The sequence below is a fragment of the Lycorma delicatula genome, chromosome 4, assembly GCF_047948215.1.
Source record: "Lycorma delicatula isolate Av1 chromosome 4, ASM4794821v1, whole genome shotgun sequence".
Taxonomy (NCBI): domain Eukaryota; kingdom Metazoa; phylum Arthropoda; class Insecta; order Hemiptera; family Fulgoridae; genus Lycorma; species Lycorma delicatula.
This window is the reverse complement of record NC_134458.1, coordinates 96,989,241-97,006,765: the sequence shown is the minus strand read 5'-3', so window position 1 is coordinate 97,006,765 and position 17,525 is coordinate 96,989,241. Positions and strand designations below refer to the sequence as shown.

Here is a 17,525-nt window from a genome sequence, read left to right as displayed (position 1 = left end):
GGTAGTCGATCCATAAAAATGGTTTTTCTACTTTAGATGTAATTTTACTTTAAATATCCCTTGTTTTTTTTTTCTAATTTCCTTCCTTGATTTCTTTTAAAGATATTGTTGAATTAAATTTTCTGTCATTACATCACAAAAGAATTATATGTCTATATGGATTTATAAATTCTAACTATGCTAGTTACTTATTAAATGGAAGTTGTAAATTATTATGAAAAATATGAAGTAACTTTTAAAGTAGAATAATAATTGCTCACTACATATAACAATGCAGAAGCACAATAATAAAAATATTTAAATACTCTGTAATTGTTATTGTACCGGATGATCATTTGAAAAGTTACCACATTTATTATTCAACAGCTATCAGTCCCATCATATTTCTGTTTGCAGGCATGTAGACCATTCTCAAAGGGGGGGGGGACCTTTTTAGAATTATTTTCAAAGGGGTGAAAACCACCCTCTCCACTACAACTCCAACTCAAAAATCTTAAATGGCAATGGTAACATTTAATTAATTAGTTGACAAATGCAAAAAAACAATGAATTTTGGTGAATAGATTAAAATCCATACACCCCTTCACTTGATAGGTGTGAAAAACCATTTGGGTTAGTAACTTTTACTTGCTTTATTTTAACTCATAATGATTTTTTTTCAATTTTTTTTCATGTTTGTCCTCAAATCTTGCATCCTTAATTTTGCATACTTCCTGACATTGCCAACTGATGAAATTTTGCGCAGTTACTAAGGTCGGGTGACAATACAATATTCCACCATTACTTTTACAAACATCTCCCCATATAGGGGTAAATTTGTAAAATGTATATAAGCGACAAAAAAAGTTTTGTTAATTTACAATTGTATTTCAGTAATCAAAAACTTCCTATTTCATTACTTTGTATAGTAAATATTTGATTGAAAATTTATTTGATATTTTATAAATATATTAGAAATTTCAATATATGATGTTATCTTTTGAAATCCAAATTAACCTACTAATTAAACTCATGCAATGTATGATAATTTGATTAAAGTATGACTAAAAAGTGTAAAGCAAGTTTTAAATTTTTTTTTTTAATTTTGTAATATTTTAAATTTCAGTCTCAAAAAAACTATAAAATTATGTGTTATCACTTCTTAAACCATTTGAAATAATCATAATCTGTGGATTAAAACTGTGAAAATTATTTTTTTAAATTACCAACATAAAATTTCACCCTCAAATGTTTTCTAAGTTTTCAGTGGGTTGAAAACTTAATTTTGTTTAATGAAACTATGTAGCTTGTGACAACTCATTGGAAGAGCCTTTGAATGACAAGTAATTTGGTACAAATAAAAAAAAAATTGGTTCACTGGTACTTAAGTTATGATTAAAATTTTTTTAGGTTATGTTGGGATAAACTGTTACTGACTGAAAGCATTAGGTCTGAAATCGTCTGTTCTTATTAAAAATATGGGTTTTAGGTTTCTCCAGCATTGAAAAACATACCAGTAAACATAGCACTATAATATCAGTTAAACATATGAAAAAGCAATAATAAGATACCTACTTCTTTGCTAGCAACATGTTGAAAAATTTATTACCTTGTTATAACAGGTTATAATTTTCTGTCATTACTGAGATCTTAGTTTCTATGGTAAATTTTTGAAAATTGTTTTCTTGCATATTGTACATAATTAGTGGCAAAAAGTATTTATTATATTTATTTCATCATTTATTTAAATCGTTGTGTTCTTCAGTTAAAATTGGCATTTGGTTTGTGTTGATGTTCTACCATTTGGCCTTTCATTTTTTGTCTTTAGTAAATTTGTCTCGCTAAAATGACTTACAATCTGGAAGAAAGGACTGAATTTTTACATATGGAGAACAAAATAAATGTGCTGGAACTGGCCAAGCATTTAATGAACGGCATCCAAATAAAAATGTTTCACACACCTACATTGTAAAATTTGTAAAAAAATTCCAAGAAGCAGGATCTGTCATGAATACAAAATATGCAGAACAAAAGGTTTTAGACCAATTAACTTTGATTGAAATCTTGGGAAATGTAGTAGCAAATCAGATAAGGTTGTACTACATTAAAGGCACTAGGCATCCCTGGATAGATGTAAATAGACATATATATGAACGTTTTTTATTATCCCCCTTTTTGTCAGTGTGATCTGCCAATTGCTTACTTTTAGTAAAATAAAACGGTCATTATAGTAAAAGAGATTGTAAATAGAACTTATTAGTTGTAATTTGCTAATTCCTATAGGCTTTCTTCAGATAAATTAAACTTTCAAGAATAATTCAGAACATAAGAAGGATTAATGTGGTATAAAATTTTTACATCAAGCAGTTCCCTTAGATGTAACTCATCAGAGAAAAGTTCTTTCATGACACAAACTATAGCACAAAGAAAGGATTTAAAAAATAGAATAATTTACCAGAATATAAATTAAATAAAAGAATATATATATATACATACATATTGATCACTGTGCTAAATTAAAAAAAAAAAAAACAACTGAACCACCAACAGAAGTAACAGAAAAAAACCTAAAAAGAGCTAACGCCAGTAGTTGACTTTTGCGGGATCCCACATCATCAGTAGGTACACAATCATCCAGTCATCATTTCAATATTGGCAATATAGTTGTGTTATTACAAATTCTGTGGTTGTTAGTGTTATGTTTTCTAAATGTTTAAGGTTTTATTTCTTTCTTGTTATTTGTTGTTGTAATTACAGAGAATTATGTACAGACTGATGATTCAAGACCCTGTGAAAGTCGACTATTGGTATTAGTTATTTTAGGTTTTTTTTGTTATTCTGTTTGGTGATTAAGTTGTTTTTTGAATACATATGTATGTAAATTATTTTTTACAAACCTTATTCTTTTGTATAACTGAAGAAATAAAAGAATACTTCTTAGCCTAACATTATATTCATGTGGATTTTCCTTATTCACTTCAAATTCTTCATTAATTTTATTTTCTTGTCTTGGTGACAAACTTTTTCTTGTTTGTGCATAATTTAATAAATCCAATACCACAAGATAAGTTTCATAATAATAACTATTGATCTAAAAATGAATAAAATTAATTGAATTTAGTAGATAAATTTAAAAAAAATGTATAACTAAAACAAATAATACACATTTCAATCAAATAAAATGTACTAAAACATAAAATATACTAAAATAATAAAACAGATGGATTTACTACATATTAGTATAGACAAATGTACTACAATGAAAAAAATTGAAATTATGTATTTCAGTAATATAAAACAATAAGTGTTGTGAATTTCTGTAACTGCAATACACTTCTTCCTATTTTAATGCTTTGGATCTAGCTGTACTACTATTGCAGCAGAAGACTAATTATGGATGTATCATAATTTTATAAAGACATGTGTTCGCTGTTTTTATTTACGGTAAAATTTTAATCTAACAAAACTGTTATCATACATCAGAAACTTTACAATATAGCCAAATAATAGAGTATAATTTATTAAAAGAATAAGAAATATCATGACTAAACAGTAGTACTTCCTATGCATATTTATTTTGGTAACCATTTCTGAACAAAGTTTTCAATCCAATTATCATTCTGTTTTTCTTCCAATGGGAATAAAAGTAATACCTGATCCCTAATCTGAGCGCACTGTCTCACAAACATTCTCCTTTACAAAGATGAAATAGTGCTTCAGATTTTTTCATGGTTACTGTAACATTTTTTCTTTTGGTTAACATCTTCATTAACACTGATTGTACCTCCAAGCGTAAGTAAGTAAGTAAATAAATTGTAAAGGATACTATGGAAAAAAGGGCAATAATTTGAACAACGTCAACAAAATGAAGGCATAAATTAAAATATTGTAAGTTTAATGTTGAATAGTAGAATGTAAGAAGCTAATTTCATAAATCATTATGAATCACATTGCAATATTTCACATGGCCTACCCTGTAAGAGTGGAATGAGTCAAATCCAAATAGTCAAAACCAAGACAGTAGAAAAGGTGACAGCAGCATAATTACATAGAACAAACTCGATGCATTGCCTAGCTGTATATCAAAACTGTTTATACTCACTCTAGACCATCAGGTTCAAAGTAAAACAGAATTTTTATGTAAGGTAAATGAGTAAACTTCAGAAAATAGATTATTCATTTTTTCAATTGTAAGTAATGCATATGTATATTGGTATGTATGCCAAAATATTTAATTCTAATAACTAACCTGATCACGTAGCATTTATTAGTGAGTCAATATCTCTAATGTTATTTATTCTTTAAAATTATTAGAAGTTCAGACCTGTCCAGATTAATGAGTTTATAATTTAAAAAATAAAACTTAGATGTTAAAAGTCACTAGAATACAAATTAGTTTCCTCTTGAATTTGCTTCAGGCCATAACTGCTTTGTTCACTGTATGCTGTGAAGTTAGGTTTTGTTTTGTATAATTCATTCTTTTACATATGTAACTAGTGTTTTTACTACTATCTTACTGGCAATTATTTCTACTTTATATCATTATTCTCAATATTAGTATTTCAGCATGCTTCCACTGCGCTTACACATATAAAAAACAGATTTTAAATTATTAAAAAAGGTAATCTTCAGAAATAAACTTAAGTTCATCTTCACATTAAGTACAGAATATTGATATAAGATATTATATCACCTTTATTTTACCATGAAAGTACTTTTGTGGGATCCCACATCCTCAGTCATAATTGAAATAATTTAGTTAAAGCTATATAATAAAAATAGTAAAATAATGATAATTGCGTATTAATTTATTATATGAGTGCTGTAATCTATTGCAATTTTTATAAGACTGTCTCCCTCAAACACTGTTTGATGGTTTATGAAATTGAAATTTTGTTACTATTTATGTACGTAATTTTATTCTAATAAATTTTATTTTGTACCATCTTTATTAATTTCTAATATTTTTAAATTTATGTTAACATCAGACTGTTTATTGTTTATTAGATGATATGCCACATTAGATAAACCTAATTTATTATTTTTGTAATTTCTATAACGTTCAAGATATTTTGTTTTAAAGGATCTATTTGTTTTTCCAATATAAATAGCATCATAGTCATTCTGTAATGCTTCTATTTTTATTTTTATTAATTAGAGATCCATTTAAAAATCTTCCTACCAATTTACATAAAATTAAATTAAATTAAAAAGTTTTATTTTTATATTAAACCAATATTATTCTATTAATGAATTTTAAAATAATACTAATTGTATAAAAAATTAATTTTTCCATCTTCATTTAAAATGTACATGTAGCATGTACCTTAACAAGACATTAATAGAATTATTTTAAGAATGTTATTTTATTTTTTACTAATTATTTTCATATATTTTCTTTACTTCATTTCATATTCTTGGTGTACAAAAAAAGGATACTGAGGTTTTAAATTGTTATACTATCACTTGGATGAAGTGTACAATGTTGATTTAAAGCTAGAATCAAACGACATAAAGGGGAGTTTTAGTTGCACACATGGCCATAGATTGATTTCCTATCTTTCTCTTGATAGTACCACTAGCAAAGATGGCGACTCCTGAACTGAAAGCCTCCTGTTTTTTGCAGTTTACTAAATGTGAATCTACAGTTGTAGTTCAAAGTGCATTCCGTAGAAAGTTTACCTGTAATTCTCCAATTAACTTCAAAAAGAAACTACCTTAGTTTTACATTTCCATTTCCACATACTACAAAAATATTGAAGTTTTCAATATAAAAAATTAAAAATGAAATATTACAATATAAACAATACAGGACCAATTACATCAACTAACCTTGGGCCATATTGTATTAACACAATGATTAATTAACTCGTTTACATCCTCAGCAACATTTACAGCACACGTAAGATGTTTTAAAAGATGTTCTCCATTATTTTTAACAGTCGGCACTAAAAACAATAATTTCAAGCAATTTAATACACAGTAATTTTAAAGTTCTTACTTAAATTAGTAAGAAAACTACAGCTGTAAAAATCATCACAGAAATATTTTATATGACTAAAATTTAAGGTGATTTTGCCAAGTAGTAAATACCCTAGCCATCTGCCCATACTTGTATATATATATATACACAAGACTTACATACTTACACACATGCATACATGACTTACATACTTCTGTATATATATATAAATTTGGTACATATATGAAACAATAGATTTTTCTAAATATAAGGTAAATATAATTTAAGTTATATTTTTTAAACCAAATATTGAGCCAACATTTGCAATTATACATCAAGTTCAATGGAAGTTTTTTAGTAATTAGATAATTAATTTTTTCAATTTGTGTTTAGGGGAAATTATGTAATTTTTGTTTAATTCTGAAAAAAAATTTGATAATAAAACAAAATTACACTACCTTGTTATTAAAAATTTATTTACTGCATTTTTTTTTATCTTGATAATGTTAGATTAAAAAAAAATGAATTACAGTATATTCTCATTCATCTAGACAAGACAGGATCAGATGTGATACATGTGAATGAGTCAGGATAATCCAAAAATGTCATAATAGCCTACTAATTTAAGTATATATTGTGTAACACAAAAGTTTAGTTGGAATCATTTTTAATGTATTAAGAAATTCAAACTTTATTAAAACAAATTGTATAACTTTGGAAAAAAACAAGACCTCATAGCTGTTACATCATTCACATTTATTCAAATAAGGATGTGCGAGTTCAATGCGCTATTGTGGCTAAAACATACAACATACATTTATATATGAACACACACTTAATTGTTGAGTTTAGAATTTATGTAGGCTTTCATTTATTTGTGAATGTTAATAGAAATCTTCTTAATATTTAAGAAAATTAATAAATTAAATCCATTTTGTGTGTATTTAATATTATACAAACTTGAAAATTAAAAAATTGGACTCAAATTATGAAAGAAATGAGGTTCTGAAGTTTTATAACAAAAAAAAATTATCTGTTTAAAACATCCAAAAATTTACCAAATTGGTGAGGATAAATTATATCTATGGATGAGCAGGAGCTGGATAAATGGGATTATACTGTAATTTAAAAGATTTTCATTCAACAATATGTTATCAGTCACAAACATCAAGAAAATAAATAGAATTGTAAGGCACAGAAAGTGTTTACACGATGAATACATCATAATGCTGCAGGAACACGTGTTAAGCCTTCGACTACAGCCAGTTGCAGATTTATAAAATCTACATGTGAAAAAAGTTGATGTTTGTAAGATAAGATGTGGGGCTATGCAGCTTCATATTGCGCAAATAAGACAACAATGACTGCTTTGATTCTTGGAATAAACAAATTGTTGTACTGCTACTTGTAATCCAACCCATAGTGTCTAAAACAAAACACCTAAGTCTAACTTTTGGTGATTATGAGTCTTTCTGTTATCTTCATTTTTTTTGCAGTGTACTCTGTGTGAACAGTTAAGTTTTTGTTTTAATATAGCTGTTTAATATCTGCAAGTTTTACACTTTTATGAAAAAAAAAACCCCAAAAAAACCGAAATTTCTACAAAGCCTGACTTATTTTTTGTTAGTGCCTCTTACAATCCCAATACATTTCAAACATCAGAAAAACAGCATACTTTTTATTATAACTCATTATCCCCTCTTGCGCTTTTACATGTTATTAACATTAGTTACTATAATTTTTCTTACGTAGGACTTATGTACACTTGTGAAAGTTTCTAATTGATCAACAAAAACATCCCAAATTAAATAAATGTATGAGTACATGTTTTATTGTTTGTGTCCAATGGAAAATTCATTTTAGACTTTTTACTATTTTAAATGATAATTTAATGCAATTAACAGTACTTATTTACCTTTACTTTTGAATACAATCTATATACTATATATATATATATATATATATATATATGGTTTTAATGTAAATAATGCAAAACAGTAGATTCTTTAGACATACCATGAGTGCCATTGCTATTAAGTTTTATTTCAATTTCTGGTTCCCATGATACTACAAGATGTTCAACGTACATAAGAATACATTCCTGAAAATCAAAATCTACATCGATACAAAAATCTCTTAATAAATTAATGTTAACTTCAACTGGAGCATGTTTAATGAGATGTTGTACTGCAAGCTTTTTGTCATCACCGAATATATCTGAAACAGAATAAAAAAAACCCAGTAACTTCACTCACTACCTTCTAATTAATGAATAATAAATATAGGAAATCCTGGAATTATTTTTCTCAGTTTGACATTTTGCAGTACACAGTAAAACACACTTTTAGTGAATAAACTCCATTATGTAGCTCTACAGTCCATAATGACCACATGTAGGATGGCCCATACGGGCCGTCTAGGATTCACATGATCCACTGTATTTATATGTTATCACCTGATCGTTTGACTCTTTGAAATATATAATAATTATAAAATAATGAAGACAAAAATTAATAATAAAAATTCCTCCATCACACAATCAGAAACATAATTAAAACATCCATGATTAATGTAATAAGTAATATGCAAGTAATGGAAATCAATAACTGAGAACAAAAGGATGTTTTAGGGTTACATAAATAACATCAACAAGAAAAACATATAAATCTTAAAGCACTGCACTTTCGGTTTACAGAAGCAATTTTTTTTTTTTAATTTACGTTTGTATGGTACTAAGGTATTGTTATACTTCTTTTTGTAAAAAAATTGACTCCATTTATTTCTGTTGGGAAGTTTTCTACTGTAGGGAAATTTCTGTTCTTTCTTCTATGCATCACTGTATGTATTTTTGCGTGGTCAAGATTATAAATAAAGTTGCAATATAGATTATATAATATGGGTTACAGATTGATGTAATATTGATTATAAATGGAGTTGTTTCTGCTACATCTGTGAGTACAGGAAAGGTTTTAGATGTAGAAATTCTGACTAAATATTGTACTGTATGTGAAAGAGATATGGATCAAGATAAAGTTACAGTTCATTTAGAAAGTGGTCAGTGTTCAAAAGATTTTGTTGAAGTAAGAGGAGGGATGGAGGCAAAAGTTGATATGGCAATCTTTGCTCATTCACAACAGTTCCACAATGTTTGCTAAACTAAATATTTAGAAGATGGTGATGGCAAGGGATTCAAAAGTGTTACTGAGATTGCTCCTTATAGAACACAAGAAATAAAAAATCTAGAATACATAGCACATATTGCAAAGCACACGGATACTCGCCTTTGTAATCTACGGCAAGAATTAAAAGGAAAAATTCCATCGGATGGGAAGAAAATCAGCATTAAGGGTAGGCTTCCAGACAAAGCCATTGATAGCTTACAAAAATATTATGGTTTAGCCATCCACAGAAATGTAGATAATGTGAACAATCTGCAGAAAAACATCTGGGCAATGTACTTGCACAAAAAATCGACAAATGACAAACAACACTTTCTGTGCATGTAGTGCAAGTATAACAAACGTTTGGCTAATGGAGTTCCTTACATTCACAATAATACCTGCAGCTGTCATGAATGCAATAAAGCCAATTAAGACAACTGTCGCAAGATGAACTTCTAAGTAAGTGTCTACATGGAAAAACACAAAACTCTAATGAGTGTTTTAATTTCATATGATCAAGGGTGCCAAAATCAATATTTGTTGGACAAAATACACTAGAATTAGGTGTTTATAACTCTGTATTAACTTTCAATGATGGAAATGCGGGAAGGGTGAAAGTGACAGAAAAACTGGAACTGGCAGTTGGAAGAAATATAATGCGAGGCTTTGAATGGTTTGATACACAAATGGTGAGGAAAGCAGAAAAGGAAGTGGAAAAGTTACTTTCAAGAAATGAAGCAAATACATGTAAGAGAAGACTCGTTTAACAGAAGATGACCCAGATGATCCTGAATATCAAGCAGGAATGCACTAAGAACATGTGTTATTCCACAAATTCTTTATTTTTAATATTCCCGCAAATTAATTTTTTTAAAACAAAGGTACACTTTTCTCAAAACCTACTGCATCTAGGAAGGTGATATTTTTACACAACTTGTAGGACATCTAGGTGTACCTACCGAGTTTTTTTATAACATTGAAAGTGCAGCAGAAAACTTACAAAAAAATAATATTCACCAAAACTTCATAAAAAAGGAGTGATAAAACAATTCTCAAAAATAACTTTTTGCATTAGATTTTTCAATAAAAAAAAAACTCAGTAAGCATAACTAAATGCCTAATACTCTATGTAAAAATTTCACCTTCCTAGCCGTGGTTTTTTTTCAAAAAGTGTACCTAACTTTACAAAATTTAACATGGGTGAGATACATGGTATGAGCTCTCCTTAAAAAAATTGTACAAGCTGCAGCATCATTTATAATAAACATTACATTAGTAATATTATATTTAAAAGAAATATAAAAATTCAAACCAATTAACCCACTGGTGATGAAAGGCATTGCCCATCATCGAAGTTGCATGTCACAATGTTGGAAGATGGGCACTGCCTGTCTTTGAACAGTAACCATCATTTTTACATTTTCCACAGCAGATAACATTATGCATATCTCAGTAAAGATAGATCTTTTATTATCTAACTTCTTTGTAAGCATATTATGAATTCTATTTTTGATTTCAGAGATTATCAATGGGAATCTTATTGTCATGATTTATGTATCCATTTATCATATTTGACCATGGGGTTTCATGATGAATTATTTCTGTTTACATAAGCAGCAAAGATGAAAATACATGGCTTAACTCTAAATTAACTGTGTTTGCATGTAAACACTGTAAAAAAAAAGAAGATATTAACTTTAAAGGTAAGCATAGATTAAATCCTGTTACTTCACAGCAGTTATTGGCACAATCTATTGAATTAGATGTTTGAATCAGTTTTTGTGTGATTTATTTTGCTGCTGATGATGGAAATTTAAAGTGGGTGAATGTTTCAGTATATGATCTAAAAAAATATTTTTCTTTAATTATATTTCAAAACCAAAAGCTAATATAAATGAGAATCTGTCTGGTAAGAGAGAAATTCAGAGTCCATTTACAAAATAATTCAACCTATTAAAAATAATTTCACAATACCTTTATTTTTCTTCCTCATTAGAGAAAGAAAGTTCAGGAAATTCAGACCTACCGTAGAATTATTCTTTCTTGCATTTAAACAAATTATTTTCCAGGAATTATTTTGCACTGGCGATAGTTTGTTGGCATTTTGGGACAAATTGTTATTCATTTAATTCAATCCTTCAAAGTATTCAAGTATGATGATCCTTCAAGTATTCAAATGTATGATTCTTGCCAGCTATTGTTACAATTTTACATATATTCTACCACGGATGCAACATAGCAGTATCAGATTGTAATTTTTTAATTAGTGAACAGATTGCTATTGATATGCGTGAATGTTTACTTTTATGAGGTCAGTGGCGTACATGAACTAGTACAATACTTAAGCTGTTGAAGTTGCAAAGTAAATAGAAAAATCTGATATGGACACCACATGACTTCTTTGTACGCCTATTAAATTATTATTTATTGTAAAAAATTTTTTACATCAGAGGTTAATAATTATTAATAAATCAATATTTTTAAATAAAAAAAAAGTTAAAAAAGGAGATGAAGTAGGATTTGAACCGATGTGCCTTCCCCTTGTAAGATCCAAATATTTCATTAATTAAAATTTTATTTGGCTATAACTCTGGAACCAATGAAAATAAGTACCAATTATGATATATCGTTGAAAAGCTCTCAATGAGGGCTATTATTGCAATTAAAAAAAAGTCTAAAATCCAAATTTTTTTTAATTTTGGGCTTTTTTGGACACTTTTGGTCCAGTCAATTGCAATCAAAAGGGGAGTTGCACAATTAGATGTTACAAGAGTCCTACATCCAAAATTTCAACATTCTACGACTAATCATATTTTAGTTATGTGAGATACATACGTATGTACAGATGTCACATCAAAACTAGTCAAAATGGATTCATAGATGGTCAAAATGGATATTTCCATTGAAATTTGACAACCAAAATTTTTCAAAATCCCGATACCTCCTTTCTTCATACAAGGAAGTAAAAAGTATTTCTTTTGATTAAAAAAAAGAAATAAAAAAAAAAGTGAATTTATGTACTTCTAATAGCATGTTGTGTGTGAACTGGAATGTAAGAAAAGGTATAACAATGTTGACCTGAAAGAACAATTTTCGAGGTTTTACTTCAGTAAGAAAAAATTAGGCAAATCCTAATCAAATTTTAAAACTTAATGATGCTGTTGACAACAACAATTCATGGTCTAGGTAAACAGTATCAGAAACATCCTTTCTAATCAAGCAGAAGTGAATAAAAGGGTACAAGAAACTACTGTTATTTACAATATTATAATTAGAAAGAAACAAATTATTTCAAAGTATAAAGTAAATTTTAAAAATGCTCCATATACAAAATTAATCTTCAGATCGGAACTCTAACATCTAGAGATTTACTGTTGTGACCTCAAAGCAAATTTTGGGAGTACTTTATTGAAAAAAAAAAAACTTCATCTACTAGTAAAGCTGGACCATGAAAAAGGTGCAAAATGTACACTGTCCAAGGAAAAAAGGTGTGTTTATTAATAAAAAAAATTAAAAATTGCCTTATATTTAGAGAATTAATTTGAAGCTTATCTTACCCCAAAAAAATACTGTCATAAAAATTGTAGTGTTGTAGAGCGTAAATGTAGTGTTCATAATGTTTTCAAGTCTATTTAAAAATATGGGTAAAGTTTAATAAGTCGTATTTGTTTCATCATTTTGTATATATGTTGCATAATGACTGTTATGTTGAACTTTTTTGTAAGTTATATTAAAAAAAAACCCAGTCCCAGGTTCCTTAAAAACATATATACCTAAAAAAACCAAAGGGTTAAGAAAAAATCATTTAATAATTTTGCTTCAACGTGACATGTAAGAAAAGGAATTACATTGTATTTATTTTTTGTTTTGTTTGGGTAATTATTAATCAAGCTAAGAAAATTTTTTTCAGTATTATAGATGTTCAAATTAACAGAAGTTATGCATTTCAAAAAGTATACTTACTCTCTACATAAATATAATTATACATCTACCAATATTCAATACAACAGAAAAAAATATTTTATGACCTTATATCTAACACATATTTAACTATTTATTAAAATTCATTCTTTTCCACTTGCTAAGTTTGCTTGTTATACACATTTAGTACATTCATAGATATCTCTTCTTCATCAGAATATTATAATTAAAATCATTATTTTCTGCTAACAGAATACAAATTCTAATTTATTTATTGACATGTTTAAGTATTGAAAAGTGTCAGCTAAAAAGACAGAATATTAAAGAGATAGTTACCAGGTAAAACACTTTCATATTATCAGTACATGTGTATAGCAAAAGATATTATGTATGTATGTTGAATAAGAGGATTAATAAATAACTTGAACACAGGAATAACTAACTGATCTAGTTGGTATAACTGTTCTGAATATAAATCACATATGCTTTATGTATGTATGTGTGTGTGTGTGTGTGTATATGTATATATATATATATATATAAATATAAATTCATGCATACACCTTGGTAATGCTAATCTTATACTTGCACTTATCTACCAAATATAAACATAAATTAATAGTTTACCTTTTACAGAAATGTTTAATCTTGTTAGTTGTTTGCTCCATGTGCACCATGTATATTGTTTTGAAAACACTTTCCATAGGTCAATCTTTCTTTTATATTCACAGTACTGCATACTGATTATTGAAATATAACTAAGAGTTCCTACATCTCCACAATACCTATAACAAAGTAATCCAGATTCAATCTCCAACTTACAAAGATTATTGACTACAATCAAAAGGAAATTCTACAAATCTATCCAATAAATTATCTTCAGTTTCAAAATTCTACACCAGAAAGTTTAAAACACAGAACCCAACAGTGTCTGTCGGACTGGAAAGGGAGAAAGAATTCTTAGTTGGGTGCACAAGGGTGTCCCTTCAGATATGCCGCGGGTACTAGACCATCTCAAGCAATGTTGCCAGTGTAGTGGCTGGACTTGCACCCCTAGGTTTCTTTGTTCAGAAGAGGAAGGAGACGTATCCGAGGAGAAGTAAGGCGGATGTGGAAGCATCACTTGTCACAGATGAGATGGGATAGGTTGATGAAAGACAGATGGACCTACAGACTAATCCTGGACCTTCAGAGATGGCTGGACCTCTAACTCGGGGAAGTGGGATGTGAGTTGACCCAGTTCCTTAGCGGTCATGGTTGTTTTAAACCATACCTGTGTGTGCAGACATTGAGATCCTCTGTAGAATGTGACTGCAGTGGAGAGGAGGACATCGCAGAATGCACAGTGTTTATGTGCAATCTGTTCCTGCAAGATAGGGAAGTGCTTGAGAGAATTTGACATGCTTACCCCACATATATCATGGGAACTATGCTACAGACTGAACAGACATGGCATGTGGTGTCCACAATGTCGGTCACAATCTAGATGGTGGAGGAAGTGCAGGAGTGAATAATTTCCTCTAAATTTCCCTCGGGCTGTGTTCATATTAAAGCTGGTCTGGCCCTGAGAAGTAGTAAAAAAAAAAAAAGACCAAACAGTTAGGCACATAATGCAATGATCCACGGAATAATACTATTTTTAGAATTGTTAGACTGGGATTTATCCCCTGCTTTGGGAAGAGATTGTCATGCTGTATACGCTACCATAGCAGGTGGGTGCCATATGCACCAATTAACATATAAAATCAACAGTTTGTAACAAATAAAAATAACAAGTATGAGATATCAAATAACAAGTACTTAAGTTATAACAAACACACGCTATTACAATAAAAGAATATGTACACATACTATTAAAATATAAAAAACTTCAAACAAATATAATTGAAAAAAAAAAAGAAAGAACATAATGTACAGGATAAGGAGAATATTACATAGCATGCAGGATTAATTAAAGCATAAGAAAACATTTAATAATAATAATAAATTAAATACAATTTAAGCAGAATCACTATTAATGCTGACAGCATTTAAGAATGTTTCTCTGAACACATTAGGGTACATAGGAATGAGAATTTAAAATTATATAATGCAGCAGAAAATCTTTGTACAAAACAATAAAAACTAATAGAGAAAATAATTTAAAAGTACTTAAGAGTTATTAATAATGGAAAAATACTACATTCACAAAGTTAAATTCAAATAAAAAATGATTAACCATTAAATAATCAATGAACCGGCTAATTTATATAAGACTGTTCAATATATTAAGAGAAAATTCAGACTGTTACTTATTTTGTCAAATGAACTATTTATTTAATTCATTACTATGTATAGTACTTCACATATCATCAATAAAATATTATAATTAAACAACCAGTACATAAAGAAAAGGTGATCTATTTGAAACAAAGAATAAATTTTGAGCATTATCTATTAAGACACATTCTATGGCATCAAATTTTTAGATTAGAGATTACCTTCAGATTTTTTGAATTAATATAATTACATAAAATATCTAACTGAATAACGTTTGAATATAAAAATGATGCTAATAACTGCCAAAGAAACTATTATACAATATGCAAGAAGTAAAGGTTAAAACTAGAAAAGGGATAGCATTAAATAAAAATGATAAAAGAAAGTGTACCATTAAACAGCTGAGAACAATAATAAAATTTCTAGGAACAGAAGGATAGGAATTTATACATCATTAATGGTTTTAATAATCTAATCTGTTTTTATTTTAGCTGTAACCTATTGATGTAGATAACCCACAGGATTCTACTACTGAAATTTTATATTTTTTAAATCTTTGTTTTTGTTTTACAAATAGATTTTTAAAAAAGACTAAGTTCTTGTGTGAAATTTGAAACTCTGAACACAATTCAAGAAATGTTCATAAGCTATTGGTAAAGGTAACTTTTTTATTAAAAAAAATAAATAAATTTTGAACTAGAAAATGTTTCTCCAATAATTAAATTTTATACTATACATGAAAAGATTCAATAGTGTATACGTTTATTTTTTAACTAAACATCAAAAAATCTGTTACCTTTGGGGGCTGGAAAACTGGGGCTGGAAAGGTGATGGAAAACTATGAATTATGATAATTATGAAAATAACATCCCTGCAATGTTAATAATGTAGCCAAAAACTATAACCTTGAAGAAAACAGAAAATTATTGTGCAATTATTTTTTTATAGATTGAAGTCAATCTGTTACACAATCTTTTTTTAAATGAAGAAAAATAAAAAACCTCCTATGAAATTTAAAAAATGTGAACAATTTGCAAACGCATAAAAAAACAAGATACAAAACTAAAAATATACAAAATCTAATATAATAATGAAAAGAAAAAGACTTTTCATTAATGTAATACTGTTTACCTTTTTGGCTGTTTTTTTTCATACATTATCAGTTATTTTTTGAAATACATTACTTTGGCAAAAAAAAAAGTTCTACTCTATGGCAAGTTGGTGAATATAGTACCACTAACTTCATTTATTCACATCAATTTATCTTTTGCACCATCAGACTATTATCAACATTTCATGTGCTTCCCTGTCTGTTACATCATTTCTAAGTCAAAACTCACACTATTTTTCTATAATTTATTCAATAAATATACCTTTATTTTGATTATAAGCAAATGATCTCTTTTAAATGAAAATTTTATTTTCAACAAGAGTAATGTCTTCTTTCATCTATTCTATAGTCTTTGTGCGATATGTTTTCAGTCCCAGCTTTATTCAGGCATGATTATTTTTAATTTAACAAATCGTTTTTTCTTTAAACAGAATGCCTTTTAAAACAGGTAATGTCACTTTATTAAATGTTGCATTAAGTCTAAACTAACCCATACAATGTCATTTAATAAACAAAACAGAATTAAATATATAAATAATATTAGTTAGCTTTACACTGCTACATAATGTTTTTTTATCATTGAAAGAATGAAAGAAATGTCTTACGAAATTACATTATAAAACATTTAGACCAAATGATGTTGACTAAACTTTTTTTTAATTTTCAAATGCAATTAGGATTAAAAAATAATCACTCATCCACACACATTGAAAGGTATAAAATGTGGAAGATTATGAATTAGAGAGGTTTTACTGCATTTCAATACAAAAGACAATAATTAAAAAGAAGAGGTAGTTTACAATTTCATAATCTAGAAAAAATATATTTATATACATACTTTTCTGAAAATTTTACAAGCCATTCATAAATAGATTCAAGCGGAAAATGATCCAGCAAAGTCAGAATATATGGGCCTTTAATACGCCGTCTACATATAATCTTTTGAAGTGTACTATAAATGCACAAATCCACTATTTTATTCCAGAATTTAAGATCACCCATGCTTTCACACCACTAAACACAAAAAAAAAAAATTACTGTAGTTGGCTGCAAAATAAGAATTTTCAATGAATAATTTGTTTTTATAAAACTATATTCACCTGAGTGTAGTTTTCATCATAATAACCAAACA

The 17,525-nt window shown here is 28.0% G+C and overlaps 1 protein-coding gene across 1 annotated transcript in view; it reads right to left on the bottom strand.

Annotated features, from left to right (window-relative positions):
• The window catches only part of rod (kinetochore component rough deal), a 134,828-nt gene that overhangs the window by 33,555 nt on the left and 83,748 nt on the right, over positions 1–17,525 (bottom strand). Inside the window, exons 25-29 of the mRNA XM_075363717.1 lie at positions 17,232–17,407; positions 13,651–13,808; positions 7,958–8,158; positions 5,812–5,927; positions 2,877–3,070 (exon numbers count right to left, since the gene is read on the bottom strand). Of these exons, the coding sequence (XP_075219832.1) occupies positions 2,877–3,070; positions 5,812–5,927; positions 7,958–8,158; positions 13,651–13,808; positions 17,232–17,407 (845 nt within the window). The remainder of the gene's footprint in view (positions 1–2,876; positions 3,071–5,811; positions 5,928–7,957; positions 8,159–13,650; positions 13,809–17,231; positions 17,408–17,525) is intronic.